The sequence below is a fragment of the Passer montanus genome, unplaced genomic scaffold, assembly GCF_014805655.1.
Source record: "Passer montanus isolate IOZ18808 unplaced genomic scaffold, ASM1480565v1 scaffold278, whole genome shotgun sequence".
Lineage (NCBI taxonomy): Eukaryota > Metazoa > Chordata > Aves > Passeriformes > Passeridae > Passer > Passer montanus.
The window spans coordinates 61,038-76,342 of NW_024367461.1; the positions used below are offsets into that span (position 1 = coordinate 61,038).

The following is a 15,305-nucleotide window of genomic DNA, read 5'->3' on the forward strand; positions in this document are numbered from 1 at the left end:
GAGGACAAGAGGGGATATACACAAAATATATCTTAGGAAAGGGGAAAAAACCAAAACAAAATCCAGGAGATTTCTAAGGGAAAAGCAAAAATTATCCAAAGCAGATTTTCAGTAAGGCAGGGATGTGCCTTGCCCTCACATCAGCTGCCACAGTTTGACTTGACTAAAGCTGCCCTGATGAGGCAAAATATCTGCATTAGGCAAAACATCCCGACAGAATAAAATCAAAATAAATGTGGGTACAAGGATAAAATACAGAAAATTAACACCGAGTTGTTTGCTATCAACTAAACACACCAGAGCTAATATTTAATGGTAGTTTCATGCTGGGGGAGACCAACAGGTTTCTAATCCAGTGTTAAGCCAAATGTAGATATTGCAAAGTTACAGACATGTTTTAATTATAAACCTCCATGATTACTTGAAATAAAAAAGCTCAGGTTAGGCTAAAAATTATCAGTTATGGTATAGATATTTGGGAAACCACATGATGCTCAACTCTTTTCTATTACAACTCAAGCAAGAAGAAAAGGTAAAAGAATGAGGGATACAACAAAGGGGTGGATTAGATAAAGACAGAAATATAACAGTAAGGTAGAAGAGCATTGATCACACAGCAGGCAGCTGTCTCCTTGAAGTCAAATGAGCATTGCCAGTGGTACCCAGAGCCAGTGGCCACTAGGCTGTACTTTTTAAGGCAAATTTTATCAATAATAAGTTGAACGATACACAATATGATTTTCTAAAAACAATTAAAAAATCAAAACTTTTAAAATGTTAAAAAATTTAAATTGAAAAACATTAAAACTTTACACCTGGATGATTTTAAACCCAAGAGAGCCCCTACTCACTGTGTGCTATGTGTATTAGGCTGAGGAGAGCAGGACTCGGGAGCTCAGAGGCACAAAGAGAGAAAAGATTGGCAGGCCCTGGTTAAAATGTCCTTGTCCAAACATTACCACCCCACTGATAACCCTGTGTCCAGCCAATGGAAGGGACCCCCAGGTATTCCAGGTGCAACAGGGGACAGAAGCTTGTTACAAGCACTCTAGGAGTCAGAGGCAAAAGCTTTGCAGGACTGATCACACTGATCAGCACAGCCTGAAGACCCAGTGACACTGTGGCCACCTCATGGGACTCACCATGATGGCAACTCCAAGTGTCACTGCTTCTCTTCCCTGAAGTAACACATTCTGGCACTACTGTCGGATGAAAGAATTCATCACATACAGGACAAAGCTTTCTGTGGGAGCAGTAAACAGAACAAGCCATGTCTGCTATTGTCAAATAATACTGAATCATTTCATACCAAAATGTGAGTGAAGGTTAGGTTTCACACGTTTGTTTTGAAGCTCAGTGTTATTTGTGCATCCCACTATGGCATTCTAGCAACTTTTATCTATGAATGTGGCTTGAGAAGATTTTGTGGTGGCAGTGCCAGTTCAGGAGGCTCTGATGTAGCCAGTTTTATTTTACAGACACTCAAGGATGTCATGGAGGCCCCTCTGCTGCCCAACAGGACCTCACTTTAAAAATGAAGATCCTATGAGGCAACAGTTCTTTTTATTTTTGTCACTAATGCAGCAGACAAAAATTTGTTCTCTAAAGAGCTAAAATCATTCACAAGGTAGATATTTACTCTGTGAGAATTATCACACCCCCAGGATTTTTTGGAAGCAACGTGTGAAATCCTTAAAGATTTTAAACCATTGGATATGGGATGTCATTACCTTCTGCACCCATTGTCTGCTTTGGTAAAGAAGGAGGAGATGTTTGTTTACAAGATGTTTTAAAATGAAGACAAGGGACATTTCAGAAGAGGGTCTGTTGTTAGATCCTTATATGAAGTGAGAACAGGGAAGAAGAAATGAGTTAATCACTCCGTGTGTCCAGGAGGAGAGGAGGCAAGGACAGACTGAAGACAAGGAGATTTCCAGAGCTTATCCTCAAGGGTGCCAGGACAAAGCCAGCAGGCAGGAGCATCAGCTCAGAGACCTTTATCCTCACTGCAGGAAGGCAGCTGGGGCTCACCAACAAACCAGGGAACTCTTCCTCGTGAGCAGGGCCTGTGGAGCAGAGAAAACCAAGTGAGGGAGGAAACTGCACAGTGCTGAGAGCTCTCCCCACCCTGATTCCTGCACAGGGCACGGGGAGGCTCCAAACACAGGGAGCAGTGGCATGAGGCTGCTCAGGTGCTGTCCCTTCCTGTGTCCCTTCCCAGGGACAGGAGCCACTGACCTTCCTGGGGAGGCTCCAAACACAGGGAGCAGTGACATGAGGCTGCTCAGGTGCTGTCCCTTCCCAGGGACAGGAGCCACTGACCTTCCCAAACTTACCCTGTGCACACACCTGGGGGTTATACTCAGCTCCTTGTCTGCCTTAAGAACAGAACTCTGTAATAAAACATAAAATCCTTAAGCAATTTATTCACAAGTGTGATGCAAGGTACCTAAATATTCAATCTCAACTGGGAGTACTTTAATAAGGCAGTTCCATACTAGCTCACCTCAAACTACAGCAGGAAAGGTGAAACTACAATCAGACCTCTGCATTCCAGCACAAACAGCAAAGCTCACTCCTTCACACAGTGTATTTTTTTTTAATTAAGCTTCAGTGTTGTTGTTTTCCTCTGTGCTCCTCTGTATCTTTGTTTCCCAACACTGGGATCCAGGAAAACTGATATAGGCATCTAAGATTTTGAGATCAAAGACATGGTCTTTGCCAAGTGTCTTAATTCATGGCCAGGTTGGCCAGGGCTTGGAGCAAACTGACCTAGTAGAGGGTGTCCCTCAACAGAGCAAGGAGCTGGAACAGGATGAGCTCTGAGGTCCCTTCCAACCCAGGCCACCCTGGGAGGCAATGAACTCCTACCCTTCTTAGAGGAGAGTCTTTCCCAAGCACTATAGACCCCAAGCCCTGTGTCACTGTGAAGGTTCTGTGTGAACTTTTCATGTGTGGAGACATGAGTCTGGATGTTTTTAGAAGGCTGGTTTATTATATTATGACATATATATTTTTAAAATACTACATTAAAACTATACTAAAAGAATAGGGAGAAAAAAATTGCTCAGAAGGTTTGAAAGAGCAAGAATAGAATGCATAACAAAATCTTGTGACTCTCAGAGTCCGATGCAGCTGCATCTGTGATTGGCTTTGAATTAGAAACAACCAACATGCACCAACCACAGATGCACCTGTCGCATTCTATAGCAGCAGATAGTTATTGTTTACATTTCTTTCTTGAGGCCCTCAGCTCCTCAGGAGGGAAAAAATCCTAGCAAAGGATATCAAAATATCATAGCTACAAGGTTCAAATCCAGCCCTGGAGAGGAGCTCTCATCATTTAGCTTTGGACTAAAGGACAAGGTTCATTCTTCCTCTGGCAGTTAGGCAGAAGAAGAAAAACAATTGTCACAGAAGAGCTCAAATTGGGAAGGTGTGCAGTTCCCACCCCACTGAAGGCTGTGTGTTTCTTACCCTAGAAATCTGAGCTGTTCATGAGTTTCAGGAGTTTTTTTCATAGACTTGTTATGGGATAAAAAAAACCAAAAGGGATTGGAGAAAAGCCAAAACTTGCAACTTTCTCCTTCCAACTTCAAACTTGCTTTCTCCTCTCGACTTCAATTCCCTCCTAGCATCCACCCTGCCATCCTTTACTCAGCTCCCAAACTCACCCACAGCCAGGCTGTGTGGCCCCCAAACCCCCGTGGGCTGAACCCAGCTCTCGTTCTCTCTGAATGACCTCACGGGTTGAGTCTCCCTGTCCATCCTGAGTGCTCCCAGAGCTCGGCAGGCAGCAGAGGAGCTCCGAGCCAGCCTTCCCAGGGGATCTGTGCCAGCTGCTGGCCCGCGGTCAGGCCGGGGATGCGCAAGCTGCAGGTTCAGCGACTGCGGGTGCACAGGGGCCCAGCTGCCCTTGTGGGCCAGCTCCCCATTGGTCCCACCAACCTCTCCCCCTGCAAGCTCTCCTTCCCTCTCCTCCCGTCTGTGCCAAGGGAACACTTGGATCAGGAAAACAGCGCTGGAGAGCAGGCACCGCGATGGTAACCAGCGCAGCAAAGTAAATATGTCCTGTGGATATGGAAAGGAAATGCTCCCAGCCGGTGAGCTGAGCCACCTGCCTGAGGGGTGAAGGATCACCAGAGCCAGAAGGGAAGCAAGGTAGCCAGGGAGGGTGAGAGAGCAAACCCAGCTGTGCCCTGATAGATGCAAGGACCAGAACACTCAAGTTTGCATTTCCATTCCCATTTCCATTCCCATTTCCTGTCCCCAGGCAGAGACACACCAGGAAACCAGGTGCTGTGGAGGGAAGAGATCCACCTCTCTCTGCATTCTTCCCTGTCTGGCTCAGTTTCCGGAGGGAATTCACTGTGGCAAGCATGCAGGCAGCTGTGAGGCACAACAAAAACAGCCACGGCAACCAAATCTGCAAAATGGCCAGAAACCCACAAAGAAACTGCAGGTTTAAGTTGGGGCACAATTGGGCTCATCCTGAAGGAAAAAACCACAGCCTTGGAAAACTTTTTCTTCCTCAGACTTCAACACATGAAGAGCTGCTTAAGTAGCTCAGAGGCCTCCAGAATCTGGTGGCAATTATGATTTTTATTTGGAGCTTTGGGTTAAATAATCTTTGTTAACTCATGTGTTTTATTTAGGACAAATTCCTGACTCTCATCTGGCCATATAGAATTATGAAAGGTTTGGGTTGGAAGGGAACTTAAAGATCATCTTGTTTCACCTCCTGCCGTTCAGTGTGGTGTAGAAAACAAAACAAAAGGAAAAAAGTCATTATTATTTGTTTCTTTCATGCCCCAAGCTGAAGCTCTGCCAGACAGGCTCCTTGTGTCCAGGTGTGATCCTCCACACAGGTGGATTTGGCATTTTTCTAGGAAAACACTCCCTCAAGTTTTGCTGCTAAAGAAAAACACGATCATAAACTTTTACAACAACCCCCATAGTGCCATAAACTTGCACCTCAACCAACGTAGGATGCTGGAAATACTCAGTGTTTTGTACCATGACGAGGGGGAAGAAGAACCCTTGAAAATGCACTTTCTATGTCATCCTTTCAGCTGCATACCCAAAATAGTGGCGTAAGTATTAACTCTGCTCATTACATCCAATATCTACTGGATACATTTTAGAAAATACTTAAAGAGTTGGTAAGCCCCCAACTTTGCAAACAGCAGGGAAAGAATTTAAGTGAATCAAAGTCCAAAACTAGAGACATTCGAAGTTTAATATTTACTTGAAGTAAATATTTCACCACTTTGGCTGTGAAGGCCAGGCCGTGACGGGATTGCTACGAGGGCTGCAATAAATGAGTAATGCCATGGTTAACTCTTACCATTAAAATGCAAATACCATATATATATGTTAGGAGAAGTTTTATAGATTTATAGTTGTTTTACCCCCCTTGCGTTGTTATCAGGGGGTGGCCTGGGACATTTGGGAGGGTGGGATTGTTGCTATGGCAACAGCTGGCCTCCAATCAATGTAAGGAAATAATCTCCACCATTGGACAGAGGAGGAGTCAATGGGCAGAGCTTTGGGAGGGACCAAAGGGTTCAAAGCACATGGCGGGAAGAATTCCTTTGCTCCCGGCCCTGTAATATTTCCTCTATTCAGTCTTCTGCTGTATTTTGATAAAGTTTTGATAAACCTTTCAAATTTTTGAAAGTGAGTATCATTTCTCACCGGGCCAAGCTGTGATGGGGATTCCAAGAGGCCCATGCCGTGAGGGGATTTGCCATGAAGGAGATGCCGTGAGGGCCTGCCCTGAGGGCACTGCTGTGGGGGCCATGCTGTGGGCACCAAGCCATGAGGGGACTGCCACTTTTGGGGTGCCGTGAGGGGGGTGCCGTGAGGGCCATGCCAGGAGGGGATTTGCCATGAAGGAGATGGCAAATGCCCTGAGGGTACTGCTGTGGGGGCTATGCTGTGAGCACCAAGTTCTGCGGAGACGGCCATGAGGGCCAAGCCGTGACCGGGATTGCATAAGAGCGGTGCCGTGAAGGCCAAGAGAGAATAATCTGCCCTGAGGAGCGGGGCTGCCCCGTGAGCAGTGTCCCGCCATTTTACGGCACGGGCGCACAGGGCCCCGGGCCGCCCCCCGTGCCCCAGCCCGGCGCGGGCCGCGCGGGGGCACCGAGCGAGCCGTGATCCCTGCGCGCTTCCAGCGCGGCTCGGCGACTTACTGTGCTCCAGAGGGCATTCGAGGGCGAAAAGAAACTCCGGAACTACAACACCGAGACAGCCCCGCAGCGGGGAGGAGGGATCTATAATTAGTGTGTGGGCTGGAAGCCTCCGAGTGGTGGAGTTTCCCTTAGCGCAGAAATCTCGCGGCCCAAAGACCTTAGGGATGCGTAGATTGCTTTTTCTTTACCCATCACCTCTAGGGCTGAGGGCTGTGCAAAGGTTTTGTCTCTACATCCCTTGAAATACCACATCCTTAGTTTGTCCCACATTGGGACTTTTTGCTTTCTGAAACCAAAGAGTATTGGGCAACGTTCAGTCTCATTTAGCCTTACAGTTGTGCTAGGATGCTGGAAGTGCTCAGTGTTTTGTACTATGATGAGGGGGGAGAATTCCAGCATCCTTCATTAATACTGTTAATAAAACAAGATTTAATCCACAGTTTTGCTCCCTTCGAGAGCTGTAATGTGAAAACATCGCTGTTCTTTGTAAACTACCTTAGGAAATAAGGTTTAATGGGTTTTTTTGCATATTTAAGCACACCCTAGAACAGACTCCTGCTTTGAGAGGGAAAGTCACTTGAATAAATGCTCTGAGTCGTATTGATGATTGTAGCAGAACTACTATTACTAATGTAATAGTAATGTTTTACTAATGTTACTAACTGAACATTACCAGCAACAATCACTGGTCTTGACAAGATGAAAGTAAAATATTTAATTAATCTGAAAAGCATTTGACATTGAAACAGAATAAAATATTTTAAGTAAAGAGAGTTTATTCAGCAAGCAGAGATGGAGAGAACAGTTATTTTCGCATAGGGCTGTGGACCCTCATGTGTACGAGAAGGGACTTTTTGTAATTATCACATTTGTTTTGTTTGTAAGGAGTCAGAGGGAAACATGCAGCACACAACAAAGTCCTTCTCTGGATTTTTGGGGCACCTTTCTTCATGTTTTTCGACATGCCTGGTTGAGAAAAGGCCATTTGCATCAGCTGAGTCTAAATATATCTCAAATTGTTCAACTGAAACATTTTCAGCCTTTACTTTGTTATCAAAAATTACATAGTGTTCTACCAGTAAATCTAACATATATTAATGTGACCATGGCGTGAACAGGTAAAAGGACTTCTTAAGTGTAACTACTTTATATTTTAAATGGAATAAATCAAGTGTGACAAAAAGTAAGCAAATTGATCCAAGTCTCTGATTCATTTTTTTCTCCAAAGTCAATATTAAGGCAGATCAGCAGGACATAGTGAAGAATGATGCTGCTTTTAAGGGGTCTTGTAAGTGATAACTAAACAATATTGACAGTGAAAATTTTTAGACCCCAGCAGTAATTAAAGTTTTACTTGGGTTTTTCAGTGTTCCATTCTTAACAGTTTGGATTTGAAGGGACCTTAAAGACCATTTAGTAATTGCCACGAGCAAGGATGCCACTTGTGAAAAACGCCAATCACTTGGTTTTAAAATTTTAAAAGTTTTATAGTAATAAAATGGTTATAAAAATAGTAATATAATTAGAGTAAGAAAATTTGAACAATTGAGATTGGGACAATATGAGACAATAAAAACAGAGTTATGGATGTCCAGGTACCTTTTTCTGGGCAACACAAGCCTGAAAAAGGACACCCATAAACAGAGGATTAATCCTTAAAATATGCCTGTTGCATATTCATGCATCTCATCCATGATGCATAAATTCGATTCAAACACAGGATTCTGTCTGGTCACTGTCACCTTCTTAATCCTCATGCCGTCTTCCTGTCTGAGTAAGGTGGGAAGAATTTAGTTTTCCCCTAATAAGGGAACAACAAATTCCATTTCTCTGAAAGATTTAAGTGTCCTGTAGCTGCTATCTGGTGCAAGTCCTTTCTTAAAAAAAAAAATCTTTTATAGCATAGTTTCTATTTAAATATTATGTTATAACCTAAATCTATATTTAACACACTACTTAAGAAAATTAATACAGCATAACTTTCTAACATAACACGTACATTATTCATTTTAATACTTGCGAAAAACCAACCATAAAATACACATTTTTCACACACTCACCAGATCAGGTTTGGAGGTATTTTAAATTTATTTCAGGTCAACTAACTCCCCAAACTTACTACTACAGAAACTGTGTGGGGTTATTCGTTTTTACAGCCTGTTTGAACCCATATAATTAAAATTTGATTTGATCAAGGCATCATGGGCAGCACTGAAGGGGTCCCCAGGGTGGCTGGACTCTGGACAAACTCATTTCGGTGCACTCCATCACCGCCAGAGAAGCTCCGACTATCCCAGGCGGGCAAAAGGCGCACTTTACTTATCCACTTCCCTTGGGTTTCCCCCCTTTGTTCCTTTAATTTTCGCGGCCCCGCTTGCCAGCCCCCGGAGCACATGTGCGTGTCACTGCCGGGCGGAGGGGGAGGGAGGGAGCGCGGGCGGCCGCCTCTCGCATGGAGCCGGGGCTGAGGGCCTCGCGGTGATGCAGCAGCATCCGCAGCACCGCCCGCCTGCGGCCGGAGCCCCCTGAGAGCCGCCGCCCGCCCGGAGCACACGCGGGGCTCGGCCCCGCTCCATGGGCACCGATGGAATCGCTCCCGCTCGCACCCGCCGGCGCCGCGCCTCAGCCCGCCATGGCCTCGGCCGGGTAAGCAGCAGCCGCGGGGACTCCAGGGGCGCCAGGGAAGGGTGTGCGGGAGCGCGGGGGGACGGGACCGGCGGTCGTGGCGCCGCGGTGCCTTTTCCTGCCCTCCGCGGGGCCGCGGGGGCTCGGAGGCGGCGTACGGGGCGCGAGAGGGGCCGCGAGCGGCGGCGGCGGGGCGGCGTGTCTGTGTGGGGAAGGGGTCTGCGCCAGGCGGCGGTGCGGGCGCGGGGCGCCGGGGACTGCTTTAGTGCTTTCACTGGGGGACGGGGACGCGCCGGGGGCGGCTTTGCCGGTGGCGGCGGCAGCAGGCGCGGAGCGCGGGGGGGCGGCGGGAGCGCCACAACATGGCGGCGGCGGCTGAGGGGACACGAGACCTTCCTCCCCCCCCCGCCGGAACCCGCCGCTGCTCTATGGCCCGTGCGCCGCGCTAGAGCGGCCGTTCGCCGCCGCACGCCGCCTCAGCCAATGGCGAGAGGGCTTACAGAGAACCCGGCCAATCGCGAGGGGGCTTACAGGGGGGACGTCAGCGCGCGCCCGGGGCCGCGGTGCACTGTGGGATGCTGGAGGCCTCGCGTCGGGGCAGGAAGGAAGGGGGGGTGTCATGGCGACGAATATCGAGCAGATCCTTCGGTCCTTTGTGGTCAGCAAATTCCGGGAGATCCAGGAGGAGCAGCAGCAGCAGCACGGCGGGTAACGCGGCGGTGGGGAGCGGCGGGGAAGGCCGCGGGGCGGACAGAGACGGGCCGCGGCCTGAGGGTCGTGCCGGCGGCAACATGGCGGGGCCGGTGGGGTCGCGGCCGTGCGGGCGCCCTGAGGGAAACACGGCCCGGGGACCGAGAAAAGACGCTCGGGGGACGCGCCCACCTGCTCCCTGCCCGGTTTCGGTGCTGTCCCCCCGTCGGGCAGACGCCTGTATGGCTTGTCTGATTTACGGCTAAATTTGCCGAGTTTATCTCGTAAAAGAAGGAAAACCTTGGTAAGAGCGAGGAAAAACTGGAAAAGAGCGCACAACGTGTATTTATTTTGTAGAGGAAACCCCTACAAGGTCGTAGGAGCACGGGGGATGTGGCACATTCCAGAACGTGTTTATTTTTTTCCCCTTGCGTCTCAGCCTCAGCACTCACAGAGTGTCCGGGCTGAAAAAGTGAGAATTAATCCAAAGGCAGAGTTTTCCCTAAGAGCACGCCTTTTTCAGGAGCCTGAAATACTGCTCTGAAGAGCTGGGTATAACAAGTGTATGTGAACGACAAAATGTGTCCAAAAAAAAGCTCAAAATTGCTTGTATTAAATTGATTACGGGTTTTTTTTATTTTTTTTTGGTTAGTGCAACGGTGGAAGGCCAGCCCAATGGTGACACGATCCCAGCTGAGCAGGCCGGGCCTTCCGAAGCCTCTGGAGCTGCTGGGAGTTGCCAGGGTGAACAGATAGTGCAGAAAATAGAGGAAGTGCTCTCCGGAGCCCTCGGGACAGAGCTGCAGTGCAACCCAGGTAATAAAACTCCCTCTGGCAAATCTCTTCTTGGTAAGAGGGTTGTGAGTGTGCCTGAAATGGAATCAGATTTGTAGAGGTGAAAATGTGCTTCCTGGAGCTGCTCCTCTGGCAGCATTGTGTGTTAAATGTGGTTAAATATTTTCTTTACTGTGATTTTACATCCAGAGCTGACCAGAGGAACACATAATTTAAAAACTGAACTGGTTATATGTAAGCATTGCTATGGGGAAAAGTTGGAGTTTTTTCTTTCCAGCACTAAAACAGATGAATATTTTCCATATTTATGCATGCATTTATATGTCCATAAATTGTGAATTTTTTATATATATGTCTTTACTCCAGGGTCTCTGAACTGTTCTTAGTACCACAGCTGATGCTGATAGCAGCAGTTTCTGCTTTGGGTTGGTTTTCAGGATTATTTTGAAAGAAGATTTATTACAAAACAGATCTGTGATGAACTGTTCAGTCAAAAGATGATTTGCTGTTTTAAAATATAGGTACTTACATTGCAGTCTTGCAAAGGGATTTTGATGTGTCACTCTCAGATCTTGAATAAATTACTAGATTTTAAGGCTAAAAAGTCACATCTGAGTGTCCCCTCTTGTGGGACTGGTCCTTGCTGTAGAATTCTGACTGTGGAGGGTTGGTGAGGTGATGAAAGCTGTAATTACTGCATTTCTCATTTTTGGGAGTTCAAACACAGGTGACTGCAGTGTGCTGGGTGAGTACAGTTCCAGAGGCAGCACAGGAAAGTGTGAATTTCAAAGATGCTGCTGTCAGGGGTTTGGGATTGCTCTGGGGCTTTTTGCTCAGTGGTTTGTGTACCTTGAGCACTTTCAAGTTTTTAATTTTCAAGTTTTTAATTTATGCTGCAGGAGCAGCACTTGGGGCTGACATGGGGAGGTTTGGGTGGTTCTTGGTTGGTTAGTGGTTTTTGTTGGTTTTGTTTGGTGATGTGATTTTTATTTTTGTTTATTTTTTGTTCTGTTCTTGTGTGGAGGACTGAGGGAAGGTGACGTGGTAATAAAGAAATGAGAGGTGTTAATTTGGAAGTTAATAAACTCACCTGTGGCAAACGTTCCCACTGTCCATCTCTGAAAAGGAGTTGGAAACGGGCATTATCTGATTATCTGAATCTAATTAATTATCTTTGCAGAACAGTTCATTTTATAGAAGCATGGAATATCCTGAGCTGAAGGGACCCCCAGGGACCCCCCAGTGCCAGCCCTGCCCTGCCCAGAGCCCCCAAGCCCAGCCTGGGCACCCCTGGCAGCGCTGGCCAAAGGCTCCTGGAGCTCTGGCAGCCTCGGGGCCGTGCCCATTCCCTGGGCAGTGCCAGCACCTCTGGGGAAGAGCCTTTCCCTGCCCTGCAGCCTGGCCTGGCCCAGCCCCAGGCGCTCCCTGGTGCTGTCCCTGTCCCAGAGCAGAGCTGGAGCTGTCCCTGCGCTGCCCTCGGGAGGAGCTGCAGCCCCGGGGGGCTCTGCCCTCAGGCTGCTCCAGGCTGGGCTGGCCAAGGCACCTCGGGGGCCCCTCCAGACTCTTCTCCACCATTTTCATGTCCCTCCTGGTTGCCAGGGCTCTGCTGACTCAGTTCCAGCTGGCCACAGACCAGGACCCCCAGGGCCCTTCCCAGAGCTGCTCTCCATCCACACAGCCAGGCTTGCCCAGTCCAGCATTTCCTCAGTTACACTCCACACGGTTGGGGATTGCCAATCTCTGATTTGTTGAGATCTTTCTGCAGGGCTTCTCCGCCCTCAGGAGAGTCAACAGCCCCATCCTGTTTAGTGTCCTCAGCAGACTAATTATCCCCTTGAGTCCTGTGTCCAGGCTGTTAGTGAAGATGTTGAAGAGAACTGGGCTGAGAATGGAGCTCTGCAGAGCCCCACTGGTGACTGGTGTCAGCCCCATGTCACCCCTGTCACTGTCACCGTTGGTGCCCAACCCTTGGGCCAGTTGCTCACCCACTGAATAACAGCTGTGGGCTGGACATTTTGTCCATAAATTTGACTCTCCTTTTCTGTTCTCTCAATGCATTCAAAGCAATGTTGGTGCAAAAACTATTTCTAAGTTGTTTATCCCATAAATATGTACCTGCTATACTTGTTGTGGAATTCCCAGTCGCGTTCATTTTACAGTATTGCAATCACCAAATGCTTTTGAAAGATTTTGGATACTGGAAAATAGTAAACTTTGGGATCACAGATTCTAATTGGAGGGTCTGTGTTGCAGCCCTGGCTTGTATAAATAGAATCATTGAAAGGGGAACATGCAATCAGACTCCAATGTACAGCTCATTTTTCATGGAAATCCCAGCAAGTTGCCTTTAATGAAGTGCCTTTCTCCTGAAAACATGGCACTAGGGCTCCAGAAGGGCAAGAACCTAACCAAGGTTAAATCCAGAGGGAAGTGAGGTACAGAGCTAAGAGGTGGTGATGGAAACCCCAGACTCCCTCTTTCCCTTCCTGGTGATGGAAACCCCAGACTCTCTCTTTCCCTTCCCCATCAGTGATTTGCTTGTCCCCACAGGCATCTGTATTTGTTACTTTCCTGTTGGAAGCAACATTCTCAGAGGAGCATGCAGCTTTGCAGCTGCAGTCATGCCTGTCCCAGTAGCTGTTCCAGCCTGCAGTGTCTTAAAGTGCGTTTGGGACTGGGGATGTAGATGATCTTTTCCCAAACTTGTTAGACCCTAGTGAGTAACTTGGTCAGTAAATACACAAGGAATTTCTAACGCAGTAGCAACACTGCACTCAGGGGTTAAAGCACAGCAGAGGAGAGTGGCTGCTCAGGTCTTCTAGCATAAATCCTCACTTTGGTAATTTGTTTTTAAAATGGGAATTCTTATTAATCTTCCATGTACAGCATTGGGGGTTTGAAGGCACATCTCCAGCCTGCTGTTAGAACGTGCTGCCCCAGAGTGTGGGTGGAGGGACATCCAGCCCCTGTGCCCCCTCAGGTGAGAGCCCACCTGAGAGCTGCCCCAGCCCTGTCCCAGCCCAGGAGGAGCTGGAGCTGCTGCAGAGAGCCCAGAGGAGGCTCCAGGATGAGCAGAGGGATGGAGCAGCTCTGCTGGCAGCAAAGGCTGGCACAGCTGGCATTGCTCACCTGCACAGGAGAAGCTTTGGGCTGAGCTCAGGGTGGCCTTGCAGGGCCTGCAGGAGCCCCAGGAAAGCTGGAGAGAGACAATTTCCAGGGGATGCAGGCAAGTCATGAAATGGTTTGGTTGGAGGAGGACCTTGTAGATTGTCTCATTCCAAACCCCCTGATATGAGCAGGGACACCTTCCACAATCAGGGTTATTCCAAACCCTGTCAAGCCTGGCCTTGAACACTTCCAGGGATGGGACAGCTTCCCTGAGCAGCCTGTGCCAGGGCCTCACCTCCCTCACAGATGAGATTTTTTTCCTGAGATCTTATCTAACCCTACTCTCCCTCATTTTGCACGCACTGTCCCTTGTCCTGTCACTCCAGGCTCTTGTCAATAGTCTTCCACCACCTTTACTATTCTTCCAGATGCTGGAGGGTCACGGCTAGGTCACCTGAAGTCTATCTAAGTGAACAATGCCAGCTGTGCCAGCCTTTCCTGCCAGCAGAGCTGCTCCATCCCTCTGCTCATCCTGGAGCCTCCTCTGGGCTCTCTGCAGCAGCTCCAGCTCCTCCTGTGCTGGGACAGGGCTGGGGCAGCTCTCAGGTGGGCTCTCACCTGAGGGGACACAGGGACACAATCCCAATCCCTCTCCTGATCCCAGCTGGGGGCTCTGGGCTGGGGCAGGTCCAGCTCTCCTAGGGCTGCTCCATCTGCTCATCCCAGCCTGAGTTGATGCCAGGGATTGTCCCAACTCAAGTGCAGCCCCTGGCCTTGTTAAACCTCAGCAGATTCCCATGGGACACTTCTTGAGTTTGTCCAGATCCTTCTGGGTGGCCCCATCCTTTAGAGGTGTCGCCTGCGCCCGCAGCTTCGTGTCACCTGCAAACCTGCTGAGTGTGCACTTGATCCTCCTGTCATTAATGACAATATTAAGTAACACTGATTCATTAATGAAGCTATTAAGTAGCACTGGTCTTAGTATGGTCTCCTGAGGGACACCACTGGTCACTGATGTCCATCGGGACTCTGAGCTTTTGACCAGTGTCCTCTGGATGTGACCATCCAAACAACTGTTAATGCACCAATGTCAAATTCTTCATTCCAGTTTGGAGACAAGAATGCTGTGGGGGCACTGGGTCAAATACTTTAGAGAAGTCCACATAAATACCATCTGTAGCTCTTCCCCTGCCCACTGGTGTAGCCAGTCTACCACAGAAGGTCAGACAGGTTTTTCCCTTTGTGAAGCCATGTTGGTTGTTTCAGTTCACATCCCTGTCCTCCATGTGCCTTAGCAGAGCTTCTAGGATGATCTGTTCCATGATCTTCCCAGCACAGTGGTGACGCTGTGACAGGGTGGTAGCTCCCAGAATCATTCTCTCTTCCCTTCTTCAAGGGATTGGCTTTTCACTGCCAGAGGGCAAGGTTAGTTCATGCATTAGGAGAAGATTCTTCCCTATGAGAGTGGTGAGACCCTGGCACAGGGTGCCCAGAGCAGCTGGGGCTGCCCCTGGATCCCTGGCAGTGCCCAGTGCCAGGTTGGACACTGGGGCTGGAGCAGCCTGGCACAGGGGAAGGTGTCCCTGCCATGGCAGGGAGTGGAACAAGATGAGCTTTGAGGTCCTTCCCAACCCAAACCATTCCATGACAGGTGAGGCTGTGACAGGGTGGTAGCTCCCAGTATCATTCTCTTCCCTTCTTCAAGGGATTGGCTTTTCACTGCCAGAGGGCAAGGTTAGTTCATGCATTAGGAGAAGATTCTTCCCTATGAGAGTGGTGAGGCCCTGGCACAGGGTGCCCAGAGCAGCTGGGGCTGCCCCTGGATCCCTGGCAGTGCCCAGTGCCTGGTTGGACACTGGGGCTGGAGCAGCCTGGCACAGGGGAAGGTGT

The 15,305-nt window shown here is 48.7% G+C and overlaps 2 protein-coding genes across 5 annotated transcripts in view; one reads left to right on the forward strand and one right to left on the reverse strand.

Annotated features, from left to right (window-relative positions):
* The window catches only part of GART (phosphoribosylglycinamide formyltransferase, phosphoribosylglycinamide synthetase, phosphoribosylaminoimidazole synthetase), a 32,423-nt gene extending 30,030 nt beyond the window's left edge, over nucleotides 1-2,393 (reverse strand). The window contains exons 1-3 of one of the 3 annotated variants that reach the window (XM_039713091.1): nucleotides 2,337-2,393; nucleotides 1,996-2,066; nucleotides 1,143-1,243 (exon numbers count right to left, since the gene is read on the reverse strand). The gene's annotated coding sequence lies outside the window, so the exon portion shown is untranslated. Of the gene's footprint in view, nucleotides 1-851; nucleotides 998-1,142; nucleotides 1,244-1,995; nucleotides 2,067-2,336 lie in introns of those variants that run through there. The other 2 variants (XM_039713092.1, XM_039713090.1) reach the window with 2 other exon arrangements.
* A 6,987-nt stretch (nucleotides 2,394-9,380) lies between these two features.
* Nucleotides 9,381-15,305, forward strand: part of LOC120504002 (protein SON-like) — a 37,710-nt gene continuing 31,785 nt past the window's right edge. For both annotated transcript variants that reach the window (XR_005627898.1, XM_039713087.1), the window contains exons 1-2: nucleotides 9,381-9,530; nucleotides 10,165-10,328. Coding sequence is in view for 1 of the 2 variants with exons in the window: in XM_039713087.1 (XP_039569021.1) it covers nucleotides 9,442-9,530; nucleotides 10,165-10,328 (253 nt within the window). In the remaining variant the exon portion in view is untranslated. The remainder of the gene's footprint in view (nucleotides 9,531-10,164; nucleotides 10,329-15,305) is intronic.